Below are 17,380 nucleotides of genomic sequence, written 5' to 3' on the forward strand. Positions count from 1 at the left end.
CGCCGCGGGGGAGGGGCGGCACCGACCAGCGCGCGGGGGCCGCGGCAACGGTCGTAACCGCCACGCCCAACGGCCTTTATCCTCGCCGGCCCGCAAACTGCCGCCTCCGGCACGCTGCTGCTGCTTGGCGAGGCTTCCAGGCTGCGGGGGGGGGGGTTAGATTTTTTTTTAAGCCCCCCCTTTTTTTTTAAACGCCCCTGCTGTTTGTTCCGTAGCGCCCTTGTCAAGTGCTGCGGAGCGGTCACTCGCACGGGAAGCGCTCGCAGCCCTCGGAGGCGCGCTGTGTTCAGGCGCCTCTGGTTTCAAAGGGGATTCACGCGCACGTGAAAGGGAAAAGAAAACTGGAGGCACGTTAAAAGTCTTCCTACTTCTCGCTGGTGGTGTTTTCAGTTCTTGTCAATGTTAAGCTGATCTCATAATTATCTGGGCCTCGTTTATGAATTCATGTAATACTTAAACCTCTGTTAAGCCTTACACAATCATCCTTGCTTCCCCCCCCCCCCAGCTTTAATCCATTTTTCAGTTAACAGAATGTAAAAGGACGTTCTCATTCAGGCACCCAAAGAACACAGAGAGGTGTACTGGTTTGTGTTTAAGGCTATAGTGATTTTGGTTAAATGGGTTTACTTTCTTCTGCCTACCTTTGCCTGATACACTTTGGAAAGGCAGCCTTTCTCAGTAAGGATATCTAGTTTACTGATACTATCTTTGTCCTGCCCAACAAGGTTCCCTAGGTCAAAATATGTAATGTTAAAAGACTATTAGGTTTAGTGCTTTGCCCTGAGCCACCATCAGAGTCAGCGGTGAGACCTTGGCCCTTCTTTATGCACAGCTCCACATACAAACTACTTGCCCATGTCGCAGAGGAACAGTGCCTGAGAGAGGCTGGTCTCATGCTGTACACCTCACTTATTCCAGGCTCACACCAGCATCCCTCCAAATTGTGGAAGTCCAAAAAAAAAGCCTGTTGGTTTCCAAAAGAGCTGGAACTCCCTTAAAAATGAGCAGTAGGTTTTGGTCTACACTGTCGCACTTTGGTGACTTGGCTTTTTAACCAAGGAGTGTGAAGAAAACACACATCCCAGTTTATACATACAGGCCAGCAAAATCATTGGTGTAAGCCCAACCATACTATCAGAAAAACACTTCTATCAGATTATTTAATATGACAGCAAAGAGGGTAGCTGGGGGAGCTGCAAGAAGATTCCTCACAGACACATTGCTGCTGGGTGGCTGCACCCACAGCTTCTCAAAAAAGTTGGTCAGAAGAGACCTCTGGAGGTCTCTAGCCAAATCTCCCACTTGAAGCTGGACTACAGCTGACATCAGATCAGATCAGCCACAGCTTCATCTAGCCAAGTCTTAAAGATCTTCAAGGCCCAAGAGCTCACAGCCTCTCTGGAGGACCCGTCACAGTGCTGCACCGCCCTCCTYGTGCTGAATGTATTTCCTAATGTTCACTTGGGCCCTCCCAAGGCTGCTGTCCGTCGTCTATGGGAAACCATGGTCATCAGCAGAGGTCCCTGACTGGGGAAAAGCTAACATTATACCCATCCTTCAGAGAGGTGAGAAGGAGAAACTACAGACCAGCCAGTCAGCCTCACCTCCAGGAGCACGTTCCTTCCCTTGGGATCCATTTCCAGTCGGGTTATGGGCACCAAGATAATCAGGAACAGGCAGCGGAGATTTACCAAGGGCCAAATGTGCTTGAACAACCTGATTGTCTTCTGCAGTGAAATGACTGGGGCTGTGGACAAGCAAAGATTAGCAATGTAAAATACTTAGACTTCAATAAGGCTTTTGATGTTGTCTCCCACAGCAATTGTATCAGCCAACTCTTTCAGTCCCCCGGGCTCTATGCTGGTTACCAGTCACTATCTGGACATCAAGCCTTTGATTACAACTTTGGAAACCCTGTGGTCCAGCCAATTTTCAATCCATCTAACAACCAGTTCATCCAGCCCATGCTCCCTGAACTTCCAGGTGAGAATGCTCTTGGAACACCTATATTGGAAGATTCTGTATCATAGACAGGACCATTGCCATATGATTTTATCTTTAAGTGTTGACTGACGAAAGTTAAATATCAGATGCCTACTGACTTGCACAAATTGGTATTTCCTATTCTGTAACCCACAGGTATAGTGAACTCTTGCTGAATGTAAGCTGGATTGTTGAAGACATTATCACTCCTGGCTTTTTGCCACTCCCTGTCCACTCGACATTATCACCTACTCAGCTCAGGTGCTGGAGTGGACCATCTGAGTGCTACTCTGTTTTTATCCAGAGGCAGAAGGCCTGTTGTACAGCAAAAGCTGTACACTTTGTGGCTCACCAGCCTTCTATTGTCTGTAACACAAGAATTTGTTTTTTTACCCAGCTACAATCACATGAGTATGTACTTGTGTTTCTGAGAGAAATAAATGGTCTTGAAATGCCAGTTCTACACTGAATAGCGCATTTTATAGTGCTTTAACCTCTTTTGTCTCAGTACTTGCCTCTGTTGAACTACCCACAATACATTATGGGCCAAGTTCTTGTCCTGTTAAAGTAAAGTGATATTGCTCACCAGGACTGTYAGCAATACCTGGATTTGCCCTTGGGAACCTGTTCTTTCTAAGGCCCTTGCAAATAAATGCAAAATTATCCAGAGGGCTGTGGTCAGCTTCTGGATGCACCTATAGCTGCTGAGATCACATCAGACATCTATTCTGAAGCATTCATCATAGGTAATACTTGTGTTAAGACATTACTGATATATGCAGAGCTGCCTCTCATTCTTACCATGAAGGCAACTTACAAAAATTCACTCTGATTTTTGCTTTCAAGTTACTATCTCAGACTAACTTAACTATGACCCTGATTGCGRGCAGAAGAGAAAGAGATTTGTGGTTCTCTAGAAACTTATAAAGCTGGTAGGGCTATGGACGGGCACGAGGGTCCATTGGCAGGAGAGGCCCAGAGTAAGGGCTGAGACTACCTTTCTAAATGTGATTATTTAACTTAGAAACGGCAGCCCTTGGGGCTGTGGCCGCAGCCTCGCAGAAGTACCTGCACGTTGCTGAAAAGCCCAAGCCTGCATGCACTGCCTGCCTCAGCGCAGGCGGCTCAACAGCTGCAAACCGCACCAAAAGCAAAGAAGCGAAAAGTGTAATAAAGTGATTTCCTGCGGGTTTGGGGCCGCCCGTGTTTTTACCGAAGCTCCCCAGAGTCCTCCCCGGCCCCTGCCCTCGGGCTCCTCCCGGCCCCCAGGGGGCGCGCCAGGCCGCCCGGCCCCGCCGGAAGGAGGCGCCCCCGCCCCCGCCCACCTTCTAACATCGAGGCGCCCCATTGGCCGCGCCGACTGCTAGGCGCCCCGGCGGGTGGGCGGCGGCGGCGGCGCTATGGCGGATCGGTTAACACAGCTGCAGGACGCGGTGAACTCGGTGAGTGCCGCGCCGGGAGCGCCGCTTTCTCCCCCCCCCCCCCCGCCCCATCTCCCCGACGGCCATGCCCCTGCTCACCGGCCGTGAGGGGAGGGGCGGGGGGGGGAAGGCAAGGCCCTGCCCCCGCGGCCTCCGCCGCCGCGCCCGGCCGTTGTTAGCCGTTGGGTGCGCGAGGGGGCGCGAGCGGCGGGCGGGGCGCAGCCGAGGGCTCCGCGGCCGGCGGCGGCCCGGCGGCTGCTCCCCCTGGCGGTCACGGGGAACCCCGGGGGGAAGCCGTGCCGCGTGAGGGCCACTGGCATGAAAAATAAGCCTGAAATGTCCCTAGATTTAAATAAATCAACCATCTTTTTACTGCCTGCAGCTCGCAGACCAGTTCTGTAACGCCATCGGCGTGTTGCAGCAGTGTGGCCCCCCTGCCTCTTTCAGCAACATTCAGACAGCAATAAACAAAGATCAGCCTGCTAATCCAACAGAAGGCAAGTCTTTATTTCTGCGTCTGCCAACTCAATGCAAACATGTTCTGGTATAGTATATGCAGTAATTCAAAATTTGTACTTTATTTTGCGTTCAGCAAGCATAATTCCAGCAGTAACTGGAAGAGTGGTTCAAGTTGAGTCCTAAGTTGATGTCAGCTGCACCTGCTGTATAAGATTGTGCTAATGGAAACATTTAAGTGCTGAAATGCAGTTTCTGTGGTTTCCTTGTGCAGATACAGTAAGCTTTCAGATATAATAGGACTTTAATAGGGCTCATTTTAAGAGGACTGCTATGAGACATTTTTACTGACTTGTCCATTATTTTGAAAAATATTTTTTATGAGAATGAGTGTAATTTTTATGAAATCATGCATGAGTTTAAAACTCTCCATCTTACCATTTTAACTTGTGTTTGTTCAGGCATTATCTGCTTATCTAATTGATTAAACAATAGTATCTTGTTAAATTCCCCTGATGGCATTTGGGCTTGGGGGGTGGTGGAGAGAAAAGGATCTAATCTGTGGCATTGCAACTGGAAAGCAAACTGAAAGAAAATTCTTCCCTCAGTCTGAGAATTTCAAGTTAGTATTTAAATAAGCATGTTATTCTAATCCTGGATACCTTTCAATGCTTCTGTGGATGTTATGGTCAAAACATATTGCTAACTGATAATTTCTTTTTTTTGGTTGGTGTGTATTTTCCTGAGAAAATTTTGCATGTATCTTGTATCAGATTAGATTTGACTATTGGAATATCAGGGGAGACTCGTTTGGAGTGCAATGATGCTCTTTTCAGGACAGCTGTTGCCTCATCCTTCATTAGTTTGCTTTCTGATATGGGAATTAGTTGGAAGCAAGCAAAYCTTTCAGCTAGCTTCTCCTCATGTTACTAGCTGCTGTCCCAGGTACTGGCATCAACATGATGACTTTGGAGCTCAGAGGTTTGTTAAGGTCTTAAAATGGTAGTCCACGATTATTTTCTGTTTTGTTTTGTCCTGAAGCTCTGAATAAAGTGAATTCAGTAAAATCCTACAGCCAAATTAGTGATGCTGATTAGACCAAACTAAACTATCAGTTGCATGTCATCAGATACCTAAAGTCTTAATACCTTAAAACTTTGTGCGTGGAACACTTATTTACAACCCAAGAGTATATATGTGTGGATGCTGAGCAAGCTTTAATGGGTTTGTATGTTTGTTTGTTTGTTTTTTGATTAAAGTCAGGTCTACCTTTGAGAATGTCAATCTCTGTTATAGATTTTACCATTAGAAAATATTTTGTCTTGCTGCATGGAAGATCTTTGGAAGCAATCAGCATAAAATGTGTAAGACCTTAAATTATAAGCTAAGGAGGACTGTCTCAATATTTTAGCTATAGTTATGAACTTCCAAGTCAAACTCAAGGTGATTAAAGATGCCTTCTGCCTTATAGTGCCTCTTTGAAAGAACTGTATGCACTTTTAATATGATTTTGTAGCTAAATTAAGATCTGTTATGAACTTATCTTTTCCATTTCTTAGTGACAATTTAACTTTTCCTGTGTCTGATTTTTTTTTCTTTCCCCTCAAAAAATCTTCTCAAATTCTATCAGTATTGGTCTGTTGCTTGACAGAATTTAAACAGTCCATACATTTGAATCTCTGTTACTATTTTCCTGTAACTTCTAGTGTTCTTATACATAATGGCAGATTTCAAGGCAAGGACTGAAAGGTTAAATGAGTTGCTAGCTATTTCTGAATACTTAATGTAGGGACTAGGACACTTAATACCTTAACTAGTATTTTCTTAAGTGTCTGACCATGATGGAGTTCTAGTTATTTTCTCATTTTATACAAGGAACAGTGCGAGAAGAAATTTTAACATTTGGAATGCTTCAGGTCTTTTGAATTTTCTGTACTCTATATGCAGAATTGTGCTTATTTCTAATAATGTATTGAGTAGGCTGATTTTTTTTTTWAATTTTTTTTTTTTAAGAATACGCCCAACTGTTTGCAGCACTGATTGCACGAACTGCAAAGGATATTGATGTTCTAATAGATTCTTTGCCTAGCGAGGAATCGACAGCTGCTTTGCAGGTAAGAGCATTCTTAATTAAACTATCAAAACATAATTGAAGACAGCTAGCTTTCTTTCTTTCTTTCTTTCTTTCTTTCTTTCTTTCTTTAAACACACTTTCTTACTCTTTAGGCCATGTAATCTTGAAAAATGGCTTCAATATAAGCCTGAATTTTTCATGAGGTTAGCCTATGAATTCTTTATAGGCTTACTGGAAATTCTACTTCTTGCATCTAGTTCTAAATTAAATTATACACAGTGAGAATATTTTAAACTTATTTTTCTCTTAGAAGGGTTTCAAAAATTCTGCTTTTATGCTGCTTTTTATCACAGTACTGTAAACAGCTACTTGTTTTTTTCAGGCTGTTCAAATACTATTACAACAGATGCAACAGCACTGATATATTGGCTTTTTTTCTTGGATAACCTTTCATATTTTCTTGCCCATTGGATGTTTTATTTTGTATCTGCAGAGCCAATGTTTTACTAAAGCTTTATGTTCTCCTACAGTGTTACTGGTTGTTAAAGGGTTTGCCGTAAGCTTTAAATTCTCCAGCTCTGTCAGAGAACGGTTCTTTTTCACTTTTCACTATTAGGATGTCCTTTCTTGAACCAGGCAGCCAGACTTGCTGTTTTTCTTCCTTGCTCCTTCTTTCTTCAGACCAGAGGAAGTCTCTAGGAAGTGCTTGGGAACAGAAAGCAGTCACAAGCCAGGCAGCTATCAAAAGCTGTGGACAGTATCACAACCTCCATTCTTTGCCTTAGAAGAATCGAACTGCTGCAAACAGCTTGTGAACCTTTTTGCAACACTCAGCTGTTCCTTGCTTCTGAAGAATGCCTTTGACCCATAATTTGAAGAATGCCATTATACTTCTTAGCTGTTCTTTCTACAGATCTTGCCTATTAAACAGCATCCTTTTTTTTCCTTTCAGAGTTGCCATGATTTTCAGACATTTTACTTCTAAATTTACAAAAGTATTTTCTTTCTTGTATGCAATGAAGATGCAAAGAGTTCTGTTCCTCTGAGAACACCAGAGCTGTTTTAAGATCATTTGAAGGTTTTACGCTTGGCTTGTTAATCTGTGACTATTCAAAGACACTTTACAAAAGCCTTTAGAGACGCCTACTGGGCCAAGCACAAATAGCTTAGCAGCTACATTGCATTTGGTTTCAAACAGAGGAGGTTAAATTTGGAAACTTTGCTAGTCATAATAATTGTTGAACATACTAATTGGGTATGTTATCACCAGCATAATACTAGCTCTGTATTTAATAGCTGAAGATAGTTTTCTTGTTGCAGACAAATTATAGGCTTCTCTCATGATGAACTGGGCTTGGTCATAGTGACAGCTGATGCAAGGAAACAAGAGTGCTCCAGAAAGAGGATTTGGTTATCTGACTGGGGCATGCTTTCCTCTGAGTTGATATTCTTAGTTCCTTGCTCTGCTCTTAATGCAGAGCTTGGTTTCACCAGAATCTCTGATGTTTTTGCTTGGTTTTGAATCCAGATATAATTTAGCCTGGTTTTCACCATTTACATATTCTAGTTTGGATTTTTAGTTTATTTTGTTTAAATTGGTACAATATTAAAGATCAATGTGACTTCCATTAAAAAGACTGTTTAAGAGATGCTTGAAATACTCTAAAATACTCAATATAGGTTTTGTTGTGAAGTGGTAGATATGTGGTTAGTTAGAGCTGTACTTAGGCCAATCTATTTTTGATGCTAATGCTGTTTTGGTATGTTTCAAATCTGAGGTTTGTCTTAAATGGTAAGAGGGGCTGCCATGTTAATTCTCAACACAGTTTCTCAGTCCCTCTTTTACTCTTGTGTTCAGACTGGTAATATATATTCCGTGCAGATCTGTGGCTTACCTGCAGTCAACTATTTAACAGCTGAGACTGAAGTTATTGAGCTGGATTCTAATTCCCATACTTCTACACTTGTTGTCTTCCTCCTCCTCTGATCCTTGCTCTAAGGGTCAAAAAGACCTTTGTTGTCTTCCTTCATGCATATATTAAATAACCTTCAGCAAAGACATAAGCCTTGCAGAGAGGCAGATGACTATGTTAGAATTTGCCAGTTAGTTTAAGCATGACTTTTTAAAAAGCCTGTATATAGACCTGGGTATTTTTTAAAAGCCTTATCAACCTGAAACAGTTCTGTATTTTGTCTTTTTTGCATTTGAGTTAAGCAAGTTTGAGTAGTTTTAAATTTGGTAAATGTTTTATCTGAATTTTGAAGCTCAAGTGTTTTATTTCACAACTAAAATTTGTCTAGCTTAAAAACTATTTGGTTCTGAACAAAATATGAAAAGAAAAAATATATCGTTAAATAAGACAGTGTCATGCAATATATGTTATTTCATAGGAAGATTTATAGAAGCTATGTTTGCATCTTACCGACCCCCTTTCAGTAAGGGAGGCTGTTCAGTTTTCACTTATCAGGAAACCTGCACCAAGCTAAAAGTTGTAATCTGAAAGAAATAAACACCAAAATTCACCAAATAAAGATGTTAACTCCATGTGGAAATGTGTTCTCTTTTAGACTGCAACCTATAATGAATGGCTGTCAAATCAGTAGCCTCTAATTCAGGGGCTAAAGAGAGAATCTTTATTTTAGGGAGTGCCTCAACTTCCTTTGATAGCAAAGTCAATTTTGTATTATGTTTGAAGGTCCTTATTTTTCCCTTTTATTTTAAAGGCTGCTAGTCTGTATCGATTAGAAGAAGAAAATCATGAAGCAGCTGCCCGTCTGGAAGAGGTAGTTTATCGTGGGGATATGCTACTGGAAAAGATACAGAGTGCTCTCGCAGATATTGCTCAGTCCCAGCTGAAGACAAGAAGCGATACGCACAGCCAGCCCGTTCCAGACTCATAGCACCAGGGGGCAGCGCTCTGCTGCAAAACTGAACTGCAGAAAGTCCTGTTGAAAACACAGCTCTGTCTCCTAGGGACTGTAGCACTGAGCCTTACTCTTGTGGGACTCTGAAGTGCTTTGATCACTGGTAAAAATGTCTTTTATCAAAGCTCAAACTCCAGGTTTGGTATGAGAATCACTTATATTGTAGAATTGGTGTTTCTGTTGTAGAATTACACATCTTAATGTATATTTCCCTGACTTAAAATATTAATTACTTAAATTTCTTTTTTGTTCATAAATATGTCTGACTTTAATCTGGTTTGTCATCTTCATAATACAGGTTTTAGTCCTGAAAGGGAATTCATAAGGAAAGTATTTTTAAGAGTGTAATTCACCCACCTCTACTTTCAAACTTTGTTCTTGGTGTGTTTTTTTTATTAATTTTTTCTTTTTGTAAGGCTTAAACATGGAAACACTGTTTAAATTGTCTAGCATTTTCTCCATTAATTCAGGCAATCTGAGGTGAGCACAGTGCTGGCCATCTATTTTAATTAACAGAAATGATAATTAAACAGTTTGTATTTCTGCTTGGCCATTTTACCACAGAGTAAGTAAAGGGATAAGTAAACTCCAGAGCTTGCGGAGTAAGTGTTCTTGCTAGTGCATCTCACTGAAAAAGTTACGTGTGCAGATACCTGATCTTGATATTTCTTATTGTTTGTAATTCACAAGTGGTTCTTTGACTCCATTATTGCTACTGACACACTGACTGTCACTTGCTACTACTGTTTCTCTGCTTCTGCTGATGTTTTGCATTCTCCTGGCAACTGGTGAGTGCCTCTAAAGCACATAGTGTTGAGGAAGCATTGGAGGAGTCTGAGAAGACCCCAAAAGTATCTGTGAGAGCAACTAGCAATGAGAAAACTAAAAATAATTTATTATATAATATCACTTTTCAGTGTAAGCAGTTGCTTATAATATCGCTTTCCAATGTAAGCAGTTGCTTACATGAATGCTGTGATCATAAGCCACAAGAGGTGTAGYCTCCAGTGTGAGAGGTTTTCTGTTTTTCTTCACACACAGAATAAATTTGTGCTCCTTCTACTAGGACTTTAGAAGTACAATTCTCTTCTGTATGAAAAATAAACCAGATATTTTGGGCTTTGGTACATGAGCTTGGAGTTGAACCTTTTACTGCTAATCATCATCTATATTTTTGAATTAGCTGTCTTGCATTACTGTAGGATGGTGTTTATTTCCACATAATGTATCTGCTCATTTCCTGATCAAAACTACCTATTTCTATATATTGGACATACTGTCATTAGCATAAAAGTTGCATGGGTTTTGCTATTGCATATAGGCAGGTAAGAGCAATTCAAATGTGTCTTTAGCAATCCGATCCGTAGAGATTTGGATCTGGCTGCTTACTACACTATGCTAATAAAAGGAAGAGTATAACATGGCACAGGATATATCTTGTAGACAGTCTGTTTTGAGGATTAAAAAATACAAAGCTGTTCCTACATGTAACAAATGCTAACATCTAAGTAATCAAATAATATTTGATTAAATATTTAATGGTATTTAATAAAAATTACATCTCTGTAGTCATAAATTTAGTCTGCTATTGTGAGGYGCTCATACTATACAGATTTCACAGAAGGAAAAACAGCTGGGGCGGTGAGCAGGCTACACCATGGCCCCAGTTCTGTAATGGGATCCTAAGGCTGTGGCGATTTACTAAGCCATGTAAATATCCCCATTTTCTGTTGAAGCTTGAAGACCCAAATTTTCATTTAAAACAAGTCTTGGTCTGTTCTTTTCAGAAAAAAATAAAAATGCATCCAGTGCATTGCAGATTGTTATGTGCAAAACTAGTGGACACGGAAAACTTTGAAAAGTTTGGGTTTTGTTTGTGAGTTTTTATTGGAAATTGAGACCTTTTAATTTGGGGCTTGTACATTGCTGGAAAAGGGACTAGCTCATCACGGTAGATTCCCAGCTATAGCTTAACACCTGCATATAACCTCAAATGTATTTTGTTAACTTGGAAACTTTCACTATGGGAGATGGTGTACATCTTCAGTAACGTTACACTTCTTTTAATTTCCTATCTTTTGTCTTTCAGTGCTTGGAAACTGATATATTACTGCTGCCTAGTATTGCTTTACTGTACAAATTTTCTTATATTTGCTGTTTACTTTATTTGAATATACCAGCCCACTTTATATTAAAGTGTGTACTGGCATAAAACAGTTGATCACATGCAGAAGTAAACCATAACAGAGGTGTAAGCTCACTAGTAYGTGCATGTGGTTTCTCAGTACTTTGCCTCTGTGTAGCTTTGCAAATGTTGCCAATTTAATAGGCATGTAGTTTGTGATACAGTGAAAGCAAGTAATACAATAAAGAAAAGAAAGTCAAAACCCTTTCTTTTTTTCCCTTGGGAATTAATACAGTGATTAGGTTAGTGAGTAGTACTGTCAGATCTGTGTGATCCCCACTAGTTCATGTACGTTGTGTTGCTGGACTAGTTACTGTAAATCCTTACCTTCTTTTTTAGAGTTTGCAGCTCTGTTTATAAGGTCATATATTTTTGCTGGATGTCAACATGAAGAAGCGGAAAAACAACCAATTAGCTACAGTTGCCTAATGCATTACATATGCATTACATTATGCCTACAGCATTAGATTGGGACTTGGAGAGGCTGATTCTTTTTTCCCCTCTATTACACATGTGCTGATTTGTCCAGCCCCTGCTCTTGATGCCCATATTTGTTTAAAAAACAAATGGTATGGTAGTAATCATAGTGATCTCCTTGGGGGGCTACTTTGGTTGATACAGTTATATTCATGCACGAATTGTAGGGCTTGCAGCATTATGTCTGTATCTTTTAGTACTCTGACTTTCAGTTAAAAAAAAAAGGGGGGGGAGTTGGGGAGCAGGCAAAAGTAAAGTAAGGCAAAGGCTTTTGGAAGAAGGCATTGTATCTTCCCTGAAATGTCATGGCTGAGTCTGAACTGTTTTTAATGCTCACTGAAAAACAAAAAAAAACAAGCAAAAAAACACACCAAAACAAAAAAGACCCCAACACCCCAACGTAACAGTTGCTAACAAAAGTATTGGGTTATATGGGAGAGAGCTGTAAAAGAAAACGTGTTGAGACAAGAGACTAAGCGGAGGTAAAGCATCATGGGAAGGAAACAAAAATATTGAGCAAGATATAATATGCAAAACCATTTTATGTTGGACAAGGAGTACTGCCCAGTGAACAAATTGTGCTTTGAAGAAAGCACAGAGCATAATGGAAAATTCCACTGAAAAACAATCTCAACCACTTCAAACGAGCAAGAGCATTTCATGCTGAGAATCCATACAGCCCACTGGCAAACATGTTGGAATCAATTTAGTAAATACAAGTGGCTGATCAAAGTCTAGTATTCTTTACTATAAACAACCATGCTTGGAGGAAAGGAACACCTCACAGCAGCTGTTCTCATTTTCAGAAGCTAGAAGAGGGAGAAATTCGTATACTTGTTTTTAAAGATATGGGAAAAAGTGCATTAATAATATTTTAGCTTTGTGTCTTTGTAACATTAATCCTGACTCATTATCACAGGTGATCTGTGGAGACCTGGGTTCTTCTGCCATGTGTGGCACGGGGAGAGGGAGGGAAGGGAGTCCTGGCTGCCTCCAGGGAATTGACAGCAAGAGACTGGGAGTTTGCAATGACACATGCAGGAGACTGCCTGGCTGGGAAGCAGCTCTGCTGAAATGGACCTGGGGGTCTTCGCAGACAGCAAGTTCAACATGAGCCAGCAGCGGGGCCTGGCAGCAAAAAAGGCCAACAGCCTCCTGGCTGTATTGACAGTAGCACAGCCAGTAGGTTGAGGGAAGTGATTATCCCCTTCTGCTCAGCACTTGTTAGACCACATCTGGAACACTGTGTCCAGTTTTGGGCCCCCAATATGAAAAATGTTGATAAACTGGAGCAAGTTCAGATGAAGACCACCAAGATGGCTGGGGGCTGGAGCACTTGCCCTGTGAGGACAGGTTAAGGGAGCTGGGCTTTTTCAGTCTAGAGAAGAGATGGCTTCCAGGGGACCTAAAAGCACCCTGCCAGTACATAACAGCAAGGTTATGGAGATGGAGCCAAGCTCTTCACAGTGATGCTTGGTGGGAGGATGAGAGACAATGGGCATAAATTGAAAAGAGAGGTTCAGACTGGATACAAGGAAGAACTTTTTCACCAGTAGAACAGTTAATTGTTAGAACAGAGAAGCTGGAAATCCATGGGATTTTTCAAGACCTGACTGGATGAAGCCCTGAGTAACCTAGTTTGACTTCATGGCTGACCCACCTTTGAGCAGGAGGTTGGACTCGAGACCTGAAGTTTCTTCTAACCTGAATGATCCTGTGATCCTGTGGATACTATGCATATTAATGGTTTCACAAAGAACAAGAAAGTATTCAGAATGTKCTTGCTGTCTTTCTCCTTTTCTGAAAAGGCAGGTCTGGAGGACGGGAAACTTAAAGTATCCAGTGTCAGCCTCATTTTTATTGATGAGATCTTGTGATGTAGGTCTGCACTGGAAGGCCATTGAGTTATCTTATGTGCAGTGTGAAATTCCATGCTGTAGTGACCCAAGTTTCCAACAGGTGCCCTTGGAGAGCGTGATATGCAAAATCCACATCCTACACTTAGAGAAAATTGATCTGTCAGATGATGCTGACTCATTATTAGACAAAGGCAGACTCCTCTAAAGAAAGAAGTTGTATTTGTGTTTTATATAGCTTGTTATGTAGTCTTACGTAAGAAATAATTAAAGCCCTATTTTCAGCCACCTAACCTGAGATGAGAGCAAAGTTTTTGGTAGATTTTTCTTTCAAAGCTATGGAAGAAAGTTTGAATGACTTTTATTAACTTAGGAACAAATTGTTGATTGACTGACAGAACCTTTTAACCTCTAACTCCTAGAACTATGTTCTAGCAACAAAGGGAATAAGAATACAAAGTTTGTAAGTGAGGTGTTGCTTCATGCTCCAAATATGTCAGACACTGTATTTTATGCACTGGCAATGAGTGCCATCCAAAGTGGAAATGATCTTTGAGAAGTTTTTGTCTATCTTAGCACAGTTAGTGTAGCATGCTTTGGGTGAGTATGGCTTCACAATTATTATACAGCCTTTGTATACACACTTTGTTTTTATGTTTATTTTTGTTTCTTGGAAAGCTTTGTAGGAAACCTTGCTTCTTCATGGTAGGTTAAACAAGCAGAACAGGGACTTTATAATCTTGCTGCTGCTGTACTCACCAACACAGACAAGTAGCTAAGCACATCCAAGTCCCRCTCTGAGCACAAAAGAGCTATCTATCTATTTTACGACTGTTTAGGCTGTCACCGTGTTTCTTCTGAATTTCCATTTATAGCTAACATTCATGTAGCGTAGCACAATAATACAAACTGACCTTCCCACGACTCTTTTAACTTGATATTTACTTACTATAAATATTACCTGTATTGAGAAGGCTCCTAGACTTAGCCTCCTTAAACTTACACACTTCACTAAAGGCCTAAATGAATTAAGCTTGTGAAGTGGAAATTTGTAGCAGAGTAGGGACTGTGCAATTTGGCTGCAAAACATGCTTTCTCCACCCTGCCTACATATAAAGAGAAGATTGAAATAGAAGCCCTCTTTCAGGAAACAATGTACTTCATTCTATGGCTGTGTGGGAGAGCAATTGACTACACATTAACTTTCCACAAGTGCTAGAGGAAAATCATAATTGTTTTCCCAAGTCACAGTCCAAGGGAGGGAGGCCACATTCATAAAATGAAGAACGTCCTAGAAGCTAAGAGTTCAGGAGAAGAGGGCTCTTGCACCAAGACTGTACTCAGATTGCGGAGAAGGGGCTTCAGCAGGTGCCTCTCTGGTGTCTTCTTCAGGTAGAATGATGAAAGAGGTAACAGTGTGCCAGCTCGGTGCCTGGGGAATTGCTTTCAGTCAGGAAAACCAGGGGAAGGCAAATTTTACTTCAGTGCTAAAGAAGAGGGATTTTAAAGGAAAACTGTCAGGATGGATGTCATACAATTGCATGCAACATATCAAAGTGTACCCTCCTGAAAGAAAACAGTTGCCTCTCTTTGCTTTTCAGAAGGTATCAGGAAAAGAATAGGTTGTGTTTACAGCTGTTCTGCCATTTTATTTTGAATGTTTATAGTAACAAACACTCAACATAAGCAAGCATAATTTTGATAATGGGGCAGTTTTCAGATCTTCCTCTCCTCATGCGACACAGAGCATTGTATGTGTTTAACAAACCTGGGATTGATAGGAGAGCTTTGGCAAGAGAGGTTTTCAGTGCATCCTTTTCACTTGGCATTGTTTCAAAAACTGCAAAGAGCTGCTGTCAGAAAGGTTTCTCTGGTACAGTGATGCAATGAGAGTGCAATAATTCATCCAACTTCCACTGTAAAAAAACAGCAGAATCATCTGGGTATTGTAAAATGGCATTTGATGAAGAGGAATCAAACCCTTTATTTCAGTGGGACTCTGTATGTGTGTGTAAAGCTAAGCAAGTATGCTACTTCTTAGGCTCCTCAGAGTGGGGCATATTCCTCTCTGTACATTTACCACGTGATTTACAAACAGAGGCACCTCACAAAATGATGGAGGGGAAGCACTGCAGTGCACAAGAAGAAACATTTTAGACCACTTCAAGGGCAGTGAGTGGGTATTTACATGTCCAGCTAGCCTTGGACCCCCTGCTCAGGTATCTTCCCCTCTCTCTTCCTGCACCACCTTTCTCTTCCTCATGTGGCTCCTACTACATGGCTCTCTCTTACGTCTTGTAGTCAGGGTCGGGGCATATCCAGGATATGCCTTTAGGCTCATGAATGTAAAAGCTGAGGCGCAACTAAATTGGATACCTAGAGGAGACACAATACACCTCCTTCCCCAAAAGTCATGGAGTTTGAATGTAAAATTATACAACTTGTTAAAATGTACTTTGTACATTTTGTTTAAATGTAATTTGTACTTTGGGAACCAGCTGTGTAATTCAACAGGTGCCTACAGCTGATCTAGGTGATGTGTTCCAACTTGCTTTAGGCATCCAAGAACCTAAACTGCACTGATTTTAGAAATCACTTCCAGCAAAGGAGAGCTGAAGTTCCTAGGCAGTATCGAAGCAGTCGTGTGATTCTCCTCAGTGTGTCAGGCAGCTGTATGACCACAACTTCTCTGCATTACAAGAGCACAGAGCGGGACCTGCCCTTGCTCACACCAACCAATGGCAATGGGAATCCTTCCAGTGACTCCAGCAAGCTGTGGAGGAGGCCCCTTGTAGGCTTAGACAGAGTGAAAGCCTCTAATGAAGCAGAATGAGAAGTTCTGGCTTGTTTCAGTGTGCTCAAGCATGCGAAGTGCAATTCCACTGAGAGCATTAGTATTTCTCATCTGAGAACAACTGTGTTTGACTGCTTCCCTATCTTGCTTCCTCTAAAGGTATTTTGTAGCAGCAGCAGTGTAGAGCCTCATTAACCTGTGTGGTTCATTCTACCTGAGTCCTTAACTGACCAGTTAAGAGTAACACCAAATTAATCCTCTCTAACAGGAAAGTGTAATCAGGTGGTTAGGCATGCTAGAAGGCATTATTTTGACTTTAGCATGTAGTTAAAGGCTGGGGAGTAAGGGATCAATTTTCTTTATGCAAAAGTTGTATCATAAACTTATATTTAAGAGTTAGGAAAATCACTAGGTATTTGTAGATGCCAGTATCCCTTAACTGTGTTACTTGTTAGTTATGGCTAGGTCATATTTAATCATCTGTTGTGTGATAGTGCATACAGACCCCTTCTGAAGTCCTTGACTTTGATGTGCTTTGGAACAGACCATAAATTGGTAAGTTAAAACATCAGAAAAGCAGCTAGAATGAGCCAAACTTATTCCAATGACACTGCCCCAGGAAGAATGCTRTGGAGCAGTATCAGAAATGAATCCAACCATTTAGGATAATAAGTGGTAACTCTTACTATAGTAAGAAGAATTATACTTACATATTGCACAGCTCTTTAGGCTTGATTGCTACCAGAATAAAGCTGCGATAACATAACTTCTCTTTTTCTAAGAGCAAAAAAATGAAATTAAAGAGTAAATAAGTTGTAGTCTTAGCTTTGTAAAGGGAACTTGTGGTTGATTTCTTTTGATAACATCTGATACTGAGGTGTGGCAATTGAACTTCAACAGTTAACTGTACATTTTCCAGACTTATCTTTCTTCAGCAGCAAATCATGTTGTGATTTATGGCTTTCTGAAGAGTGATGGTTTATCTGAACTAACCATGAACACAGCTAGGGTTGGGTGGGGTACATGAATGTTGTGGCTTGCTTTGAAAGCTCTCTCTGGTGCTGCAGGGGTATTTCTGAACCATGGTTCAGGGTTAAACTGATTGTGAAATTTGAGTCTGGGAAGACATTTTCCCCAACAGCGATATAGTTTAAATTATTTTTGTCCTTTTTGTGGCCTAGGGCTGGATCATTTCTTAGGATTATCTAG

The 17,380-nt window shown here is 41.1% G+C and overlaps 2 protein-coding genes across 6 annotated transcripts in view; one reads left to right on the plus strand and one right to left on the minus strand.

Annotated features, from left to right (window-relative positions):
• The window catches only part of TM7SF3 (transmembrane 7 superfamily member 3), a 42,191-nt gene extending 38,845 nt beyond the window's left edge, over window positions 1-3,346 (minus strand). For all 5 annotated transcript variants that reach the window (XR_003253676.1, XR_003253678.1, XR_003253679.1 and 2 more), the window contains exons 1-2: window positions 3,309-3,346; window positions 1,605-1,747 (exon numbers count right to left, since the gene is read on the minus strand). Coding sequence is in view for 1 of the 5 variants with exons in the window: in XM_026066908.1 (XP_025922693.1) it covers window positions 1,605-1,747; window positions 3,309-3,331 (166 nt within the window). In the remaining 4 variants the exon portion in view is untranslated. The remainder of the gene's footprint in view (window positions 1-1,604; window positions 1,748-3,308) is intronic.
• Window positions 3,336-11,119, plus strand: MED21 (mediator complex subunit 21). The gene is made up of 4 exons (XM_026066910.1): window positions 3,336-3,425; window positions 3,787-3,901; window positions 5,874-5,974; window positions 8,659-11,119. The coding sequence occupies exons 1-4, from the start codon at window positions 3,384-3,386 to the stop codon at window positions 8,833-8,835; spliced, it is 435 nt and encodes a 144-aa protein (XP_025922695.1). The 5' UTR covers window positions 3,336-3,383; the 3' UTR covers window positions 8,836-11,119.
• Window positions 11,120-17,380: the final 6,261 nt, after the last annotated feature.

Source organism: Apteryx rowi, unplaced genomic scaffold (assembly GCF_003343035.1).
Source record: "Apteryx rowi isolate R43461 unplaced genomic scaffold, aptRow1 scaffold_25, whole genome shotgun sequence".
NCBI lineage: Eukaryota > Metazoa > Chordata > Aves > Apterygiformes > Apterygidae > Apteryx > Apteryx rowi.